This window comes from Lytechinus variegatus, chromosome 11 (assembly GCF_018143015.1).
Source record: "Lytechinus variegatus isolate NC3 chromosome 11, Lvar_3.0, whole genome shotgun sequence".
In the NCBI taxonomy this organism is placed as follows: domain Eukaryota; kingdom Metazoa; phylum Echinodermata; class Echinoidea; order Temnopleuroida; family Toxopneustidae; genus Lytechinus; species Lytechinus variegatus.
In genome coordinates this window covers 9242602-9262946 of record NC_054750.1, presented here as the reverse complement: position 1 = coordinate 9262946, position 20345 = coordinate 9242602, and the positions used below count along the sequence as shown (strand labels likewise).

Below are 20345 nucleotides of genomic sequence, written 5' to 3'. Positions count from 1 at the left end.
CGAATCCTTTAATGAATTTCGTCTTTCCCATTTCCGGGGCCATGTCTGGGATTAGGGAATTAGTAGTTCTCTACTACTTCTCTATATACTCATTCTCTCACCTTCTTTAGCTGACCCCACCACCTCCCTTCACCATCCTAGCTCTACCCTTCTACCCTGCCACCACCTTTCCCCGCCAACCGATCATAATTTCCTCTCTCACCTCCTCTGGCCTAGCCTGAAATAAAACCGCAGTCAATTTTTACGTTTTTGTACTCGGTTTTGGAAATTGTGTGTGTGTGTGTCTTTTTCTCTCTGGCCTAGCCTAAAAAAAAAATCACAGATGGTCATCTTTACATTTTTGTACTCGGTTTGGAAATTGTGTGTGTGTGTGTGTTTTTTTTTTTTTTTTTTTTGGGGGGGGTGAAGTCCCCATCTTCCCCGGTCCCGCGGTCCCTGCACTATCCTCTCACTCTCCTTCTTTTACCACCTCTCTCATCCCAATTCCTCTCCCCTCCCTGTTTCTCTGACTCTTTCTCTTCCATCTTTCAGCCTACCCTAGCTCTCCCCATTTGCTTTTCCCCCTCCCTCCGAAACTATCTCTCTCTCTTTCTTTCTCTCGATGACTCACTCCCTTGACTTTCCTCATACATTTATTGATCATTTATGAATACTGTATCAAGCAAACAAACACGCAAGTTTATAATAACTATAATAAGTCCCTTTTTGATAAAACAGATGTCAGAAAAGAAATGCGTCAAAGATAATTCAGTGTTTTATAACATTCTTTAGTTGGCACACGATGCTGACTCGTGGTCACTAACATGACTAATGGGCAATAATGTGATATTCGATTTCGACGGTCACTAATGGGCACTATTGTGATATTCGATTTCGACATTTCCAAAACATTACTCCTCGGTTCTTTTTCAAAACACATACTCATAATAACCGCCGCAATTTTCACAGCCATGAAAAACTCTTAATAAGTATACATCAAATTGACGTGTGCAAAACAAGTGTCTGACCAAGAAAAAGGCGATAATTTAAACCGGTGCCTGTCTTAATGATGAGGTACACAATCCAAGCTACTGATGTTAGCCAAAGGATGTATAATGTGCGATTGTTAAGGAACTGCTTTAAAAAGTATAATCAAATAATCACGTGTGTGTTTTTTCGCTTCTTACAGACGTTATCAAATATCTAAAAAAACACAAAAATTCGACGTTTATAATAACAAAAACATTTTAAACATTAATTTATAAGATGTTAATTGATAAAAACATGTACAATATGGTGTTAACTTTATATAATGTTAGAAAAAATATAGACTTAGCATTTTATTTTATAACAAGGATCTATGTAAACCTTTATCTTGTATGAATATTTGTTTCGTTACTCCTTTATTATTTGAATCGAATTTCCTTCGATGCCTTTTAGTAAGCCTGAAATTCACACATATTTCTTTCTTAGTGAGCCTACATTTTTAATAATTATTTTACTTTGAATTATCTTACAAGTACCTTTAAGTATACAATATCATAAATATTCTAAACATATTTGTACAGGTGTCCAGACATAATTACTTTTTAGTGTAACATTATCTACATGCATGTATAAGTCATAAATATATTAAGCTACATATATAATATGCGGTGTTAACTTTATCACGTATGAAAAAATACTTGGGCTTTGGTTTATTTTTAAGCATTTTGTTATGTAACAAGGATCTATTTCCTTGTAACCTTTATCTCATATGATTTTGTGTTTCTCTACTTCCTTATTATTTTAATTGAATTTGCCTCGACGCTTTCATACTTTTGGGATAGAAAACCTAAAATTAACTAATGATATGTTGTGTAACACTCACCTATAGTGAGCCTACATTTTTATAATTATTTTACTTTGTATTATCTTACAAGTCCCCTAGAATATACAATATCATAAATATTCTTAACTTATTTGTATTGTCCAGACATACTTTTCATAGTGTAACATTAATTAATCTAAATGTATAAGTCATAAATGTAGCTTGTATACAAGCAATGCGGCCAGGCACACACAAAAATAATTCAACTCCTTATATACCAGTTATTGATAGATTATAAAGATATTAAAATACTGATAAAATGATAATAATAATTAACATTTATATAGCGCTTATAATACAACAGTTTCTAAGCGCATTGGAAAGAGAAAAAAGAAGTAGCAAAATACAGTGAGAGAGAACAGGAAATGGAATTAAGAGGACTGCTTAATGAGGTAAGATTTGAGGAGTGTTTTGAAAGATTCGACAGTGAATGCATTCATTGGCGGCGGAAGCAAATAAATTTAGGGGGTGTCCACCAGAAATTTTGGGATGGACACATGTAAAAAATAGGACAAGCGCCCCAAAAATTTTTGACAAGCAAAAAAAAAAAAAAAAAAAAAAATTAGGTCATCAACCTAAATTTTAGGGGGAGGGGGACAACACACATTTCAGGGGTGGCCACGTGAATTTAGAGGGGGGGGGGGACGCAGGAAAAAAAATTGACAAGAAAAAAAAAAAAAAAAAAAAAGGTTATCAAAAAAAAAAGGTTATCAAAAATTTTTTTTAGGGGGGACCGTCCCCCCCACCTAAAATTTAGGTGGAGGACACGTCCCCCCCCCGCTTCCGCCGCCTATGGATGCATTACGGATGGAGATGGGGAGATTGTTCCAGAGTTTAGGGGCAAGAGCAGAAAAAGCACGATCTCCATAACGGGTAAAAGTGCGGGGTCCTAGAGATAGTCGAAGGTGAGCAGTAGAAGAAGATCGGAGACGTTGAGTTGCAGAGGATGAGGGACAGAGAGAGATAAGATTTTGAAGGTAGGATGGGGCGAGACCATGGATGATTTTGAAAATAATTCTATTATGAACCTGAAGCCAATGGAGGGAGTAGAGAATAGGGGTAATATGTTCAAAATTTCTTTGTGAGGGTTACCAATCTAGCTGCAGTATTTTGAATTCTTTGAAGGGGGGCTATACTAGATTGAGGTAAACCAGCAAGTAAAGCATTACAATAATCTAAATGGGATGATACAAAGGCATGTACTATACGTTCAGTAGATGATTTATCAAGATACTTTCTTAACTTCCCTATCTTACAAATACCCCATGATGCACAACGACAAACATTTCTGATATGCTGGTTAAGGGTCAAGTTGTTATCAATAATAACTCCAAGGTCCCTTACAGTATCTGAACCACTGATATTTCCAGCGAGAAAATCTAAACAAGGTAAATGATGATAAGAAGAAAAGAATAACAGCAAAAATTAGAGTGATGATAATGATGAAATGCATTTTCACAGATTAGTAGGGAATTAACCAATAATTGGGTAAAATGGGAAATGCATGTTTATTAATTATTTATTGTATTATTCATAATTTATTTATTAATTGGGTAAACGCAATATTGCGTTGAAATTTACTCTTAAAACATGCATTTTTCCCAGTATGAGGAGGGGGGGGGGGGGGGGCCCTTATAAAAAAAATGAATGGTATACCATTGACTACCATTTATCATACACCATTGATATACCATTGGAATACCATTCGCACAGCACCCACCATACACCAATGGTATACCATCAATGGTATACCATTCAAGCCTCAATGGTATACCATTCAAACTAATTTAAATAATTCGGACGTTACTATTACCATATTCATGAGCACCATTTACCATTCATATACCATTGATCAAACACCATTCACCATTGATCTACCATATGGCCACTATAGACAGGTTTACCATTGACCACCATTCACCATTCAGCCACCATTCACTGGCCTACCATTTACCATTCAGCCACCATTCACTGGACACCATTGGCCTACCAATTACCTTACACCATTCACCATACACCATTCGCCTACCATTCAACATACACCATTCGTGTACCATTCACCATTCGTGTACCATTCACCATCCGCGTACCATTCATCATACACCATTCACTGTACACCATTCGCCGTACACCATTCACTGCTCACCATACACCATTCAACTACCATTCGTCGTACACCATTCGCGTACCATTCACTGTACACCATTCACGTACCATTCAAAGTACACCATTCGTGTACCATTCACCACTCACCATACACCATTCAAATACCATTCGTCGTACACCACACACCGTTCACCATTGATTGACCATTCACTTTACACCATTCTACCATATACCGTATACCATTGACCTACCATTTACAGTACACCATTGGCCTACCATACACCATTGAACTACTATTCACCGTACACCATAGGCTTACCATACACCATTGGCTTACCATACACCGCACACCATTGACCTACCATTTACCATACAACACTGTCATACACACTATACTATTAGTCAACCATTCAAATAACACCATTGGTCATACACTATAGACCACAAGTGTAAATTCAATGGTAGACCAATGGTTACACTGAATGGTAGACAGTAGAACAACGATGTGCAATGTATAGTACGCCAATAAAGTACAGTGAATGGTAGACCAATGGTGAACAGCATATCTGAGGGGTTAGTGGTAGGCTTAATAATGGAATAAGTATACACAAGAAAAAAATGAAAACAGTTACTTATTTCAAGAACGTCAATAAAATGTTTTTACTATAAGAAGTTTAAGTACAGCATAAATGGCACAGAGTATTCACAAGTATAGACTTTATAATTAAAGCACATAAGTTATTAATATATATGACTTAGCTACTCGTTGATATCTATACTCTGTCAATCTTGTTATCTAAAAATAAACATGCATCAAGACAGAGTTTGATTGAAAAACACAACAAATGAAGACTAACATTTCCAAGAATAAACCTGTTCTCTCATATTGCTTTTTACATGGATTGAGTACTTGGCAAAACCACTGTTCTGCATACAAACCTGATACTTGTAATACAATAAACTTGATGTTAAATCTGTTGTGTGTAATTGATTTCAACGACATTAATAAACATTTTTTTACTAATAAGTTCAAGTACAAAAGAGTATTGACAGGTATGGCATAAAAGCACTATATTATGCATACATGTGACTGTGCGACTCCACAAGAGATCAATGATTGCACTCCACATAAATATTATGTTAATCTTCCTATAAACATTTACATGTAAGACAGAGTTTGGACAACAAACTAATGAACACCAAATTTCGAAGATTAAACTCAAAATGTGTGATAGCCTTCACATGGCCAAATGAATAAAGGGTGCCACACCTAGAGGAAATGAAATATCCCCAAAAGGGGGGAAAATAGTACTCCCAAATTGGTCTCTTTTTTCTTTTCACCTAAAAAGATATATCAATGGCATGTTTCTACATAGAATTGTTAAAAGGTATTACCCGCCTACAGTAAGTATCCAGAATCCCGGATAACTTTCCTGTAGAAACAGACGCGATGCGGTTTATTGATAAATTGCATCGCGCAAAATACGGTTTCTCATAACCATCTCTCTGAGAGGTGGTTATTGCCATGTTAATCCGTTTTACTTTTCTGTAAAAACACGGGGCAAAATAGCATACGTGTCTGGCTTAAGTGCTTGAACCAAGAAGTGCGATTTCACAGTATACATATATTCTGGCCGTTTTTTATCTCTCCAGCTGATCGCGAAAAATGTGTACCTGCTACAATGAGTGAGATCTACCATGAATTTTGAAAATTTTCCTAACGAGATGCAATTTTTGACATACCAAAATGCAATGTGAGGTTATAGGTTGAATTTTCCAATTTCCGCCGTATTTGCGACGCGAAATGCAAATTAATGAGATTATTAGGTCTGTAGAAACAGGTTGGTTTAAGAATGATAAGGTTATTCGTGTCCGGAAAAGATAAACTGTTTTTAATGATTTACTGTAGAAACACGCCAAAAGTTTATCATAAATACAATAATGATACATTAAGAAATAAATAATATATCACAAATAGAAAGAAAATATAATGAAAATAGGGAAAGAAAATTATTCAATTTGGAACACTAAAAAACAGAAGAAAAATAGAGACCATTTTTGCAAAATATATAGAAAATGATATATACAAGATACCCACTTATTTCTTTTCTATTTTTGTTGTGTTGAATCAAATGAATAACTCAACAATGTGTGAGAAATAATATGATTATTGTCTTACACAGTAAATCAGTAGTCAATCGTAATTTTTTACAACCGAGCTTGGACAAAATTTGAATTCATATAATACAAAAAATATATAAATTGTGATCTTGTATATTCATGAGGACTTGCAGAGAACAGTTTTACCAAAAAATAACAACTTTAATTCGTCAAAACTTCGTTAATCCTCAACAAATTTTGATGAAATTTTCAGTGTTTTTTGTTTGTCTGATGTACACTTTGAATTATATCACATAGCTTTCAGTCTCGAGTACCTATAGCCCTTCAATTAAATTGGTTGGACGACCGGTTACATTTTACATATAACATAGTTATAAGGAGAATGAAGGGGACCATAGAAAGAAAGCATGAGAAAAGGGGAGATTTTGGTAGGGAGAGAATGAATCAGAAAAGGATCATGCTGAAAATTTCATTAAAATCTGATAACAAAGTTATTGAATTTGAAATTTAACAACATTTTGGTAAAAAATTAACCCAATGAACACATGATCGTCAGGAATATTTGTTAGGCTTATTGTATAAAATGAAATAATTATTTCATATTTTCATACATGTGTGTATGATATGTCCCAAGTATCATATCATTATTTCCAGCAATGCATATCTTCACATTAAAGGTCAAGTCCACCACAGAAAAGGTTTTTTTGAATCAACAGAGAAAATCAGGCAAGCATCATGCAAAATATTTCATCAAAATCGGATGCAAAATAAGAAAGTTATGACATTTTGAAATTTTGCCTATTTTTCACAAAATAGTTATATACACAATTTACCCACATGCATATGAGGGAATCGATGATGTCCCTCACTTTTTGTTTTGTTTTCATTGTTTGAATTGTACAATATTTCAATTTTTACAGATTTGACAATAAAAAAATAAAAATAAAACTTTATTTCATTGGACAATGAGGAGAAAATTATATTTCATATTTAAAAAACAAAGAAAAGTGAATGAGTGATGTCATCAGTTCCCTCATTTGCATACCGACTTGGATGTGCATGTAACTATTAAGTGAAATTGAGCGAAACTTAAAAATGTCATACCTTTCTTATTTTTCATCCGATTTTTATGTTCGATTTTTCTCTTTTTACTCAAATCAACTTTTTTGTTAGGGTGGACATGTCTTTGAAATAAATTTTCACTCCATTTCTTATAGTTCTCGGAGGACAAAATGTAAATTAGCGCGACTTCTTGTAATAAAATACAAAAGAACAAGTGGGGATATGACATCAGCTGGTTTATAACGTCGTGGTCTAGTGGTTCTTTCTCTCACCTTTCAAACAGAGGGTCGTGAATTTGAGTCCTAGCCATGGTGTGTTTTCCTTCAGCCCGAAATTCATCCACACTGTGCATCACTAGACCCAGATGAAGTGAATGGGTACCCGGCAGGATTAATTCCTTGAAGCTGCAATAAGAAATATTGGATGAAAACAATGCAAAGGACAGTATATTAGCTAAGGGTTCAAAATATGAATGCTTGTCGTGTGTGTAAGCTTTCTTTAGAAGTTCATATATTTTTATATATCGAGAAATTTGCAGTATAATCTACCATTCAATTGAATGATACCAATTAACAAATATCAACAAAACATTTTGTAAAATATAAATAAATTTATGTTTAACCATAGATGGGTAGACAATTATCTAATGGGAGGTTGCCCCAATGATGACAAATACCACAACAAATGAATACCTGGGGAAAGTGTCCACCCTTCCCCCCTCAGCCAACATACTGATTTTTTTTCGGGGGGGGGGTGTCACAAAAGACGTGTGCTCCTCTAAATAGGGATGACATTTGTCCTTTCTCAGGATTTTTTACCATTCCTGACAAGGTTTTTTTTTTCAGCTATGCCACTGCAGGAATACAATCTGTTTTATCTAATGAAGCTTTGCAATTTTTTTCTACTCAAGAAAATTCTTACACACCTACCTTTCATAAACTCCAATTGTTTCTTGTACACGGCACGTTTTCTGTGTTCAACACCCGTCGTGTCATTCCCAGATAAGGCTGGACCATCTAACTTATCATCCAGTGTATCCGTCGTCCAAACTTTGAAAATGAAATAAAATCAATTTGAGTGTTGTAAAATCTGCATGTATGTGCAGATACAAACAAAAATAGAATACTGATATAGTAATAGAAAAAGAATGATCTTAGAAATTTAATGTCAAAGATATTTTTCATGGATCTCTGATTACCAGCCCAGAATTCAGGATAAAAATAAGGAAATGTGATAGTATTCAGCGTAGTTCAGACAAGGCTGTATTATAACTGTGCATGCTTTATTCTAGTAATAGCTATGTCATCTGAAATCAAATTTCTAGAGCAGCAATTTTCAAAAGGAGGGTAATCGATGACATAAATTCCAATTTTCTGGTATTGACAATCGCAGAAGCAGATCCAAGTGGGCACATTTGACCTGTGCCCCCACCTTGAGAGCAATAGTCGATGTGTTTGATAAAAATGTGGCTTTCTTACACAAGTGTCCCCCTTTTGTAGAGTCTATCGCAACGTGCACAAAGTCAATTGGCTTCCGGGTTTCGGAGCGTCGCGTGAATATGCATGAAATTGCAGAGTTTCGATAATTTTCGATCGATACCGGAGCGATCCGATCACAAACCAAGACCATTTACCGCGTACACAACGTCACCGGATATCGCTATCGATACTTCCGCACGCAGTCCAAAGGAATTATTTTTGGGACCACGTGGTCATGACGTGATCTGCGCGATTGACCAATCAGCGGTCTTCGAATCGCTTTGCGGAGACGATCTATCCGTTGTACACAGTCTATGGACAATTGTTCGTTGTGCATGCAACTTCGAGCAAAACTCCCCACCAGAATTGTCTACACACATTTTGAGATCAATACACAATATGCCCACCACTTTTCAAAATATTGCGGATCGCTTGGATTCGCCGTCATGTTGGTATGGACCGAAGTTATGCGATCAAAATATTCGCATGCGGCATGCTGGCAGTTTGTTCGCCACATGTTAGCATGATTTGGTTGCTAACTTCAGTCCATATAAATATTACAGCGAATCCGAGCGATCCGCGAAGTGATGTCTACGGATTAGATCAACGACGTCGAGATCGCAGACTAAATACAGTCATTCCCAATATTTTGAAAAGCGTTGGGTATATTAACATCGAAATGTGACTGAGGGACCTGTCATGACATTTGGGAACAAGTTTTGGTGATGAGGTATGCTGGTAATCGGCCGGTGCAAAACTGCATTAGCGCCAGTTTTCTCTGCATAATTCCTCGAAAAATTGAATAGGAATCGTTTGTCACTCCGTCCAGTCACAGTTCCACACACAAAGTGCACATTTTACCATTGAAATAGTATGTGCAATGAGTGGTGTGTACGGTGTAGCTAAGTTATAGGCCTGCGTAGCCTTTATCATTTTTTAAACTTTAGGACCCTTACCATGTTTCACCTCCATTTTATCTCATTTACCAACATCTATCAACAACAACAACAACAAATTATAGGCCTAATTTCAAAGCAATATTTGTCAGCAAGTTTTCAATTTCAGTGAATTAACGTTGTGCAGTAACAGTCTATTTCACATTATCACAATTAAAACTTTGACAGTCTTGACATTAGCATTAACAAATCATTCATTCATGAATTCAATGTATTCAGAGATGGTTTTTGTAAAACATTGACAATAAACATCAGGCAATATGAGCGAATTACTATTCAATGCTCGCCGAGCTAAACTCAGCAAATACAAAGCATAAACCATAAGCACTCCCTATCATCAAAGCCACGTCCCAGCCCGTAGAGCAGCGGCCAGCACACACGGGGCAGTGACGGTGGCAGTGCAGTGGTCATGGCAGTACAACGACATCGAACATTTTGAGACAATTTGATAAATAAATCAAAGAAAATTGTTATAGAACTTACTGTTTAGCCTTCTACAAATGACTTTGAAGTCGCTGTCCGAATCTGACCCGTGTTCCTTTAGTTTTTGATGAATTATCGACGGACTTATCAACGGCAAAACGGTAGTACCGGTAGATCGAGTTTTCTTTTTCAAATATTGCACTTGGCGGTTAGACGTGCACGCGTGCGTGCGAGAACAACATGAATAATAGAGCTACCTGGCAAGCAGCCAAGCGGCCCCGCTAGCCAACGCATATGGGGGGGGGGGGATAAATTATGACCAAATCTGGGGGAGGGGACTTCTTCGCCAAGATAAATACACATCCCGATATGGGTGGGGGTGAATTAAACCAAATCAGGGGTGTCTTCTTTTTCCTCTCGATTGGTTCTGGGATGGAAACCATGATGGCGTGAGATCAATTTTTGCCACTGTTTCCTTGGATCTTGGAATCTATGAAAGAAAGTTTTCGATCCCTTCATATTTTTCCTTTTCTCTCTCTTCTTTCTTTTTTATTTTCGTTGTCTTTTTTTCTTTTCTGTTTCTTTCTTTTCTTCTTTGCCTTTTTCTTTTTTTGGTTTTTTTATATTTTTTATATTTTTTACTCATTCCTCTTCCCTTTTAATTTGCTTTTGTTTTGATTGAAATTGAGATTTCATTCAGTATATATTTCTTTTCTGTTACATTGTACTATATCCTGTATGGCGGCAGGGAATTTTGATAGGGGTGGGGGAGCAAGACAATATGGATAAATCATTTCAATCAAGTAATGACCGGCCTATAGAATAGCTCTCCTCTTTATGAACGCCGTCCGTGAGAAAGAATTAGGGCCTAAAAATAGAATTAGAATTTTGAAAATATCATTTGTAAAAAAAAAAGAGAGGAATAATTCATGATTGGAAGCAGCTATAGTAGCGTACAAATGGGTTCGGAGGGGGCTAAATTTGGACGTTGCAGACTGACCATATCAGGGTTTGCGGATGGGAATTTGATAGAGGTTGGGGGACCAAGACAACCAACAGTGAATTTATTTTGAGCAAAATATGGGGCATTGCAAGAAACTTGCAATCGAACGAAAATCAATTTCACACTCCAAAATCAATTGAAAGTCATACTTTTCATTGCAAACTTGCAACTGATTTATTGTTTCTTCCATCAAAAAATCCAAATTGATATGTTTTAGATAAAATTAATGTATATAACCTGTAAATTTGCATCTTCGGATTAATTGCAAATATCTTTTTGGAACACTCCAGATATAGTTCTTTTCATAAAAAGCGGCCATAAATAAGCAAAATGATTATAAATTAAATAGAATAAAACTTTGAAAATAAAAATATGAAGAACGTAGTTTAAAATAAAAACGAACAGTATACCGTACGATAGAGGAGCTACATTTCTGCCGTTCAATTTTCACTACCAAGAAACAAAAAGCGAGAAGGAAACAAAGGGGAAAAGAGAGGATGGTGATGGATATTACTGAAACACCATTGAGTACATGGTATACCGTTCAGCATACCAATCATACGATTATAGTGGCACATACTACTGAAACACTATTGAATATCACTGAGACACCATTGTATCCACTGACACATCATTGGGTGAATGGTATACCATTCATCATACCATTACAGGCACATACTACTGAGACACCATTGAATACCACTGAGACACCATTGTATACCACTGAGACACCATTGGGTGTATGGTATACCATTCATCATACCATTACAGGCACATACTACTGAGACACCATTGAATACCACTGAGACATCATTGTATACCACTGAGACACCATTGGGTATATGGTATACCATTCATCATACCAGTCGTACCATTATGGAGGCACATACTACTGAGACACCATTGAATACCACTGAGACACCATTGTATACCACTGAGACACCATTGGGCGTATGGTATACCATTCATTATACCAGTCAAACCATTAGAGGCACACACTAATGAAACACTATTGAATACCACTGAGACATCATTGTATACCACTGAGACACCATTGGGTATATGGTATACCATTCATCATACCAGTCGTACCATTATGGAGGCACATACTACTGAGACACCATTGAATACCACTGAGACACCATTGGGTGTATGGTATACCATTCATCATACCATTACAGGCACATACTACTCATACACCATTGAATACCACTGAGACACCATTGGGTGTATGGTATACTATTCACCATACCAATCATACCATTACAAGCACATACCACTGATACACCATTGAATACCACTGAGACACCATTGAATACCACTGAGACACCATTGAGTAAATGGTATACCATCCATCATACCAATCATACCATTACAAGCACATACCACTGAAACACCATTGAATACCACTGAGACACCATTGGGTGTGTGGTATACCATTCATCATACTAATCATACCATTAGACACATACCACTGAGACACCATTGGGTATATGGTATACCATTTACCATTAAATAAACTACCAATTACCATTAAGAACTTACCATTGAAACACCACTTAAATACCATTCGCGTACCATTTACCATTCAGATCACCATTCAACTACCATTCGGCACCATTCAAATACCATTGGCGATTTTTATAAGGGGGATACCCAGCAAACATGCATGTTCCCTTTCTACCCAATATTTGGTAATATTTACCGGCTCTAAGTTTTTTAGAGTGTGAAAGGTGATTCTCCATAATCGGACTTTATAAATATACACTGCCAACTGTGGTGTTAAAACTGACACAAGTTGGTGTTAATAGAGGAGCACACCCTGAGGTGTTAAAACTACACCCTAGAGATTGAACATAACACCAAAGAGTGTAAATATAACAACCAAAGGTGTTGTAATAACACCTATGGGTGTAAAACTAACACCACCAATTTAACACCGGTGTAAAACAACTGGTGTGGTCCTCTATGTACATCGGTTAACACCACAGTTTTTGCTGTGTAGGACTTGATAATCACCTCAGCATTAATGAATGAAATAAATGACACGAAAGACATAATATGATATCTTTCCTCGTAGATATTTTGTACATAAATCAAACATTAATGACCATGTTGAAATCTTAATGAATACTTAGATACATGCATGCACGACAGTTTTCACTTTGACAAGAGTAATATATTTACTGTATAAACACACATGCTGCATGGCCGCGCCATGCAGTGTATATTGATATACACAAGATGATATTATTACGTGCTAGTCTACATTTTGGTGTTTGAAACGCTAGCCACTGTGTTCTTAGTTTCATTGCCCTCCCAATTGGAACTTGGATTTTGCCCCTCGCCACTTAGTGGCTTAGAGCAGCATATTTTGTTCAGAAATTTACGAAAATCCGATAAACGGGACCAGTATATGATGGGATTTAACACCGAATTCGCACTGATGAGCCACCAGCGTAACACTTGGATGAGAATAGCACCCAACTTCCCCCAAGATGACCTCGGCTGTGTATACAATATGATAATATAGATACACCCAGGAGCCCAGCAAAGGATATTCGTACCTACCACCAGTGCAAATGTGATGAGAATGCGCGCATTCTGTTTAGCACGTTGGGCCGAAATACCAGCTCTACGCGCACTAGCCGCAACGGCAAAATAAATGATAATGTAACAAAGAGCCGATGCTATGTGAGAACCTAGTATTACGATAGGGGTGATAAAACCCAGCAGACTATTCTCCAGTACGTTGTAGTGGATGGTAACAAAGATGGCCGAGTTCATCAACCAGAACACGATAGATGTGATGATACAACGGGCTCTTGTCACGAGGCGTCGATTGTTGAAAGGATCAAGTTTGATGACGATGAAACGATGGAAAGCCACCGCAAGAGTGCTGAGGATACCTGTTGTATATGCCACACTAAGGAGAGCTGATACCACTACAGGCTGTGTTTACGAAAGATAAGAAAATTACATATATTTATTTAGTTTAAATATCGAATGTGTCGATATCAAACATGTGAGGATTTAAGGTAGACAAAAATATAGGCTAGACATGCGCGCCGCCGTTAAAGGGGTGGTCCGGGCTGAAAGTATGTATAGCTTAATAAATAGAGTAGAATTCACTGAGCATGCAAATTGCCGAAAATTTCATCCAAATTGGATAACAATTTAACAAAGTTATTGAATTTTAAAGTGTAGCAATACTTTGTGAGAACAGTCGTCATGAATATTCATTAGGCATGTTAGGTAGGCTGATGATGTCACATCTCCACTTGTTCTTTTGTATTTATTATATGAAATTAGGTTTATTCATTTTTTCGCTCCAAGAACTAGAAAAATTGGATTGGCAACTGATTTAGTGAATTCAATATTTGTTGCTGCAACTTATTTCATTATATATGATATATTATTCAAACAAGTATGAAATAATGAAAAAATGTGATTTTATGTAATAACACAAGAAAACGGAAAGTGGAGATGTGACATCAGCTCACCTAATGAATATTCGTGACGACTGTTTTCACAAAATATTGCTACACTTCAATAACTTCATTATGTGTTATCCGATTTTGATGAAATTTTCGGCATGTTGCTCAGTGAATTCTACTCTATGTATTAATATGTACATATTTTCAGCCCGGACCACCTAGTTAGAATTAAAATTAATCGTTTTTTCCCTATAGCTAACACCACTCGATATAGATAACACTACTCGAATGCTAACACTTCTCGATAAGTCATTACGATAGCAATTGTTGTTTCATTAATGATGGGAGAAAGAATAATTAGTTAAGAAGATAATTCTTCTTTCCGACTTTATATCAGACCGTATATCGGCAACAATCTACGTGTTTGTTCAGAGACCGAATTCGATGATATTTTGGTGGAAATTCATTCATTTTTATTTATTTTCACTTTATTCAACCAGGGTGGCATCATTAGCTACACAAACTACTGTCCTTGGTAGCCCTGATATAAAAATCAATATTTACAATATTAACAAAGAATACATCAATAAAAATGGCATATACATGTATTAGCGTATTACTAAAAAAAAAACCCAGATCAAAAGAATAAACATTATAACTACAATAAAAATAAAAACTCAAAATTGAATTGCAAGAAAAGGTTACTGCAAAAAGTCCTCAGATTATTCCACTCCGTGGTCCCGATGCACTAGCGTACCTAACGGGGGGTGGGCCAGACTCCCCCCCTGACGAGTCACAACTCATACAGGGGACGTATCCCGGCCCCTCTGACGAGTCACAACTGATCCGCAAATTAATAATTTGTAAAGTAAAAATGCAATGAACCTGAAGACCTTTTTTATCCCCACCCCTTTGGAAAATCCTATAGGTACGCCAGTGTCCCGATTTATTGAAAAGTCCCCGGTCCACTTTGCAGAGGAGCACTGTTTAACCAGTGGCGTATCTAGGAAAACGGCGCCCGGGGCAAGTGCTAAATTCGCACCTCTTTCAAAGTGTATTATTTATAAATGTGAGAAATTATACATGGATAACAGCTTTAATTGATAACTCTTGTATCATAGTGTCGAAAGTCTGTTTATCTGACGGTCAGTCGAATCGGGGTCGACCTATAGTCACTAACCCATCTCTGTGTATTGTCTAGTGGTTAAGGCACGGCGTTCCAAGCTGGGGCCCCGGGTTCGATTCCCGGCAGAGACATTTTTCAGCATCATCGATTTTTCCAAAAGGGCAGGTAGCTCGGGGGAACATTGATTTAAGCTACGCCTACTATTGTTCTCTTCATTGTTTTCTTTCACACACACACACACCCACCCAAACTCCCACACATACATACACTCACACCCACCATCACACCCCCACACACTTTTTGTTCCAACATGTTTTATTAAGGATTTCATTGAAATGGATTACATATTCTCAAGATAAATACAAAACAATTACAAATCTTCATTTTATATCAGCAAGGTTATGCAAAAAAACCCTGAAGCAAATAAGGATGGAATGAAATTCCTTAAAGGTCAAGTCCACCTCAGAAAAATGTTGATTTGAATCAATAGAGAAAAATCAGACAAGCACAATGCTGAAAATTTCATCAAAATCGGATGTAAAATAAGAAAGTTATGACATTTCAAAATTTCGCTTATTTTTAACAAAATAGTTATATGAACGAGCCAGTTTCAGCCAAATGAGAGAGTCGATGATGTCACTCACTCACTATTTCTTTTGTTTTTTTATTGTTTAAATTATACAATATTTCATTTTTTACGAATTCGACGATTAGGACCTCCTTTCCTGAAGCATAAAATGTTAAAATAATGGGATTCCACGTGTTCAGGGAGGAATGAAACTTCATTTCACATTACAATGACGAGAAAATAAATATATTTCAGATTTCATGTAAGAAAATACAAAAGAAATAGTGAGTGAGTGATGTCATCAGTTCCTCATTTGCATACCGACCGAGATGTGCATATAACTGTTTTGTGAAATAAAGCGAAACTTTAAAATGCCATAACTTTCTTATTTTACATCCGATTTTGATGAAATTTTCAGTGTTATGCTTGTTGAATTTTTCTCTTTTTATTCAATTCAAGTTTTTGTTCGGGTGGACTTGTCCTTTAAAAAATATTTTTATATCTAAAACCCCAAACAAACTCACTAAACGGAGCCCCCAACCCTATATGTTTTTAATAATAATTAATATCTAATGACTGAATGACTTGCAGGAAAAGAGATATCAACATACATGTACTATCATTGCATCCCATTTTACATCAAGCTTCAACATAACTTTACATTATACACACACACACACACACACACCCACCTTAACCCTCTCACAAAGCCTGTATACATGTAATAATGATTGTTGTGCGTTTTGGTGCATCCAATTTATCAAGCCTCATTGGCTTTTACGGATGCACCCTTTCCACTATTTTTAATTCTATTTTGTACTTTATTATTTGTATGCTATGTATATTACATTTCCTATTTTGTATCGTTTTAATCGATTTGATATTTCCATTTTTTAGTTGTATATATATGTATTTTAATGGAAATAAATGAATGAATGAATCACACACAGGTACCTACCATGCACACGTAAACAAACCTAATATATACAAATCTGCATATGAACGTTAAATTTTTCGCAAAATAGGATACAGAAAGAAAAGAACCTGCAAATCATAGGCCTATTGGTACAATAGAAGGGGAAATTGAAAAGAACTAGTAAAAAAAAACATGAACATTCACACCAGGATTCACACTCGCACTACACTGGACCCATCCACCTGTAAACATTCAAATCTCTTTTCACCTCCAGTTCATCCAATTTCTGTAAATGTAAACCTACACAACTTGCCTGACTTCGTTGCCAGGCAACTTTCTTCCTCTATACAACCTGTAATATATTTTTGTATCTTAATGTATGAAGGTACTTGGCCTTCAGCTCTGGAATTAAAAATTGCATATTTAATAAAAAAAAATAACAGAATTAACACATTTAATTCTCCAAGAATTTCCAAGTAATCCTGAGAATATTTCCCTCCAATTCAAAGCTCTCAATTCAACTAAACAAAACTGATAAATACAACATTGCCACAGAGGTTTAACTTTTATGCAATCCATGAGTATATGAAAGTACGATTCAGTTTTTGTACACCAAAACGAGCAGTAATTATCTCCCACGAAACCAAATCTCATCAAATGTTCTTATATTACTCCATGTAAAAGCATAAAGTGATATTTCCCTTTGTTTTCTTATAAGAGTTGTACTCCTGATACATCCAAATAATTTACAAATTTCTACATCAGTAAAATTAAAATCACATGTGACCATCCTTGATTGTTAATTTGTATAGTTCTTGTAGATTAGTAATAAACAAGTTTTAAGTTGTTTTTGGATTATTTTGATTAAAAAATAATCTTAAAGAAAGACTCAACAAATATCACAGATGAAAAATTGTTTTCACTTTTTCGTTTAGCTATATTTACCGGAACGGAACTGTTCAAACTTTAAATCACGTGATATACATGTAATGTAGGTCCACTTAAATGATAGCACACTAATTCCCTTTGTATTTATACCACACTAATTATGGAAAACATTCTAGTTTCTGTGTATGGGTAGAATTCAAAATATGAATTAAGTCCATCCATCGAAAGCATACACTGCAAAACACCGGTGTAAATTTAACACCAGCCTTGTAACTATATCGGAAAACATCCGGGGGTGTTGAAGCGGCATCGATTTGGCAATTAGCTAATACCCGTGTACCGTAACACAAAAGTAATCGTACGCTTGATTTTCACGATTGATTGTACATTTTAGTCAATGCAATCAATCGTTTTATGTTCTACGATCATTGCTAATCATCTTCATCTTCATACTAAAAATATTGCATGAATTGATGTTTCGTATTGAAAATATATGCCCATTCTACTTTATAAATGTATTAATTTAATTAGTTTTAGTTTGGGATTGTCATTTTTTTCAAGCAATCTCCCTATGATGACAATCCTTCTCTTGCAAATTGTGAATATCATATAATAATTTGGTAGTTAATCATTTTTGTCTGGAATTATTTTTTAGTACACTTTATTTATGATTCATGCCAAAAATGCTAACATATTATGTTTATTATATTATGGAAAATGTATTATACGAATGTTATGGACGCAGAAGAACACAATCAATCAATCAATCAATCAATCAATCAATCAATCAATCAAAGATTTTGTATCATGGGCTCCTGATCGGCATTAAAGCATAACCTATGAGTATTGAACTAACAATCTGTTTGATTCTAAACTGGTATTTTTTCAACACTTCTCTGGTGTCTTCCGATATATAAATCAAAAACAGTGTTTTTTAATTTTTTTCATTAAGAGTATCTGACAAAATTTGAATACAAAGATTATATTCCTTACCTGTGCAATAAAGGACATATTGAGGAATGTTATGATCAAGCTCATGAGAGCGGCTGCCATGTCAGACAACGCGATGTTAAGGGTAAAGATGTTCTGTGTAGTTCTCAACTTTTTAACAGCTAAGATTGCGATCACTGTGACAGCATTCAACGCAACACCGAGACCGTTGATGCTCAGGAGAACTGAGTTAAACACGGTTCGATCCATAATGAAGATTGTTTCCCCTCTTAAAACACGATATTCAATAGAGAATAGGGTTAAAAATTTAGAATCTCGACGAAAGGCGCCGAGAGAACAGAAATGCCGAGAGCCGAAAAGATGGGAATCGTTAATGGAACATTCAGCCCAAACACCATCTCTTAAAAATGTTCTACTTGTAGAATCCTTGACTGAAGAATGGAGAACTGACATATGGGATTCGGTAATAAAAAGGAGGTTACACTGCTGATAGAAAACGGAAAATAAAAGATAAACATGAAAGACGATTTTTCCAAAAGGGCGTTGGTCATACGCGATTGGTTTACTTATGCATTACGTAACCAGTGATGACGGTTAAAACATCCTCTTTTCCATCGTGCATCCCTACCTCTAATTTAATCTATATATTTTTACTTCCTGAACAGGTTGAATGTCGACTTTCTACCTTGCTATCCCTCTCCCCTTCTCTCTCGCGACACATTTTCTTTGTAGATGTGTTGTTCATACGCGGTGTTTATACACACGAGAAATAGAAACTTGCGATCCATTTTTTACCATTCACACACACACACTATTAATACAAATTAACAAAACATCCCAAAATCATAATAAAAAATACACAGGTCTGATTGGCTTAATTTTAGCAATTTATTGATATTTCATTATCATGATAAAAGTAGTTCAAAAGCAAAACAAATACAGTGATGCAATTGTATGTTGCGTGTATTGCAGAATGAAAAACATATTAGGCCTACTCTATTTGGTAATTTTCACATTCAGAGCATACGAGTGCTTAAATGATGCAAAGAAATAATCATTTATGACGCATGATAGAATGTTTTGTGTGGTGTGTAGACATACCTGTGTGGATGAAGGGACAGGTTGGACACGTTTAAGTCTTGCAATGCATGTGTCCCCCCCTCCCCGGACATGGAACTCGTACTGTTCGTTTGCCCTCGCTTGAAAATACAGCCTATATCGACCTCCATACAATTTTTCCTTGTGCAGCATTGAAATAATTAAAATAATTATGTCGTTGTAATGATGAAAATGACAAAGAAGTATTTGGCCATCTTCCATGGTAACACGTCCATTGTAACACGTATATATAATATATATCAGGATAGTCGATCCATTTTTTCAAGGGGGGGGGGGATAGGTGTCAAAATCACGAATCAACAAAAATACGCTCAATTACACATATAGTAAGTGAACAAAAAT

At 35.9% G+C, this 20345-nt stretch overlaps 1 protein-coding gene across 1 annotated transcript; it reads right to left on the bottom strand.

The window, feature by feature from the left end:
• Window positions 1-13231: 13231 nt before the first annotated feature.
• On the bottom strand, window positions 13232-19250 carry LOC121424490 (melanocortin receptor 4-like). The gene is made up of 2 exons (XM_041620197.1): window positions 18927-19250; window positions 13232-13950 (listed from the first exon to the last, which is right to left on the bottom strand). The coding sequence occupies exons 1-2, from the start codon at window positions 19131-19133 to the stop codon at window positions 13264-13266; spliced, it is 894 nt and encodes a 297-aa protein (XP_041476131.1). The 5' UTR covers window positions 19134-19250; the 3' UTR covers window positions 13232-13263.
• Between the last annotated feature and the right edge of the window lie 1095 nt (window positions 19251-20345).

Bases quoted from the DNA above. Each gene is read 5' to 3' on its own strand.
- LOC121424490 (XM_041620197.1), bottom strand. From the start codon at position 19,133: ATGGATCGAACCGTGTTTAACTCAGTTCTCCTGAGCATCAACGGTCTC. The intron at 13,951-18,926 runs GTAAGGAATATA...TCGTAAACACAG, and splicing joins ATATGTCCTTTATTGCACAG to CCTGTAGTGGTATCAGCTCT.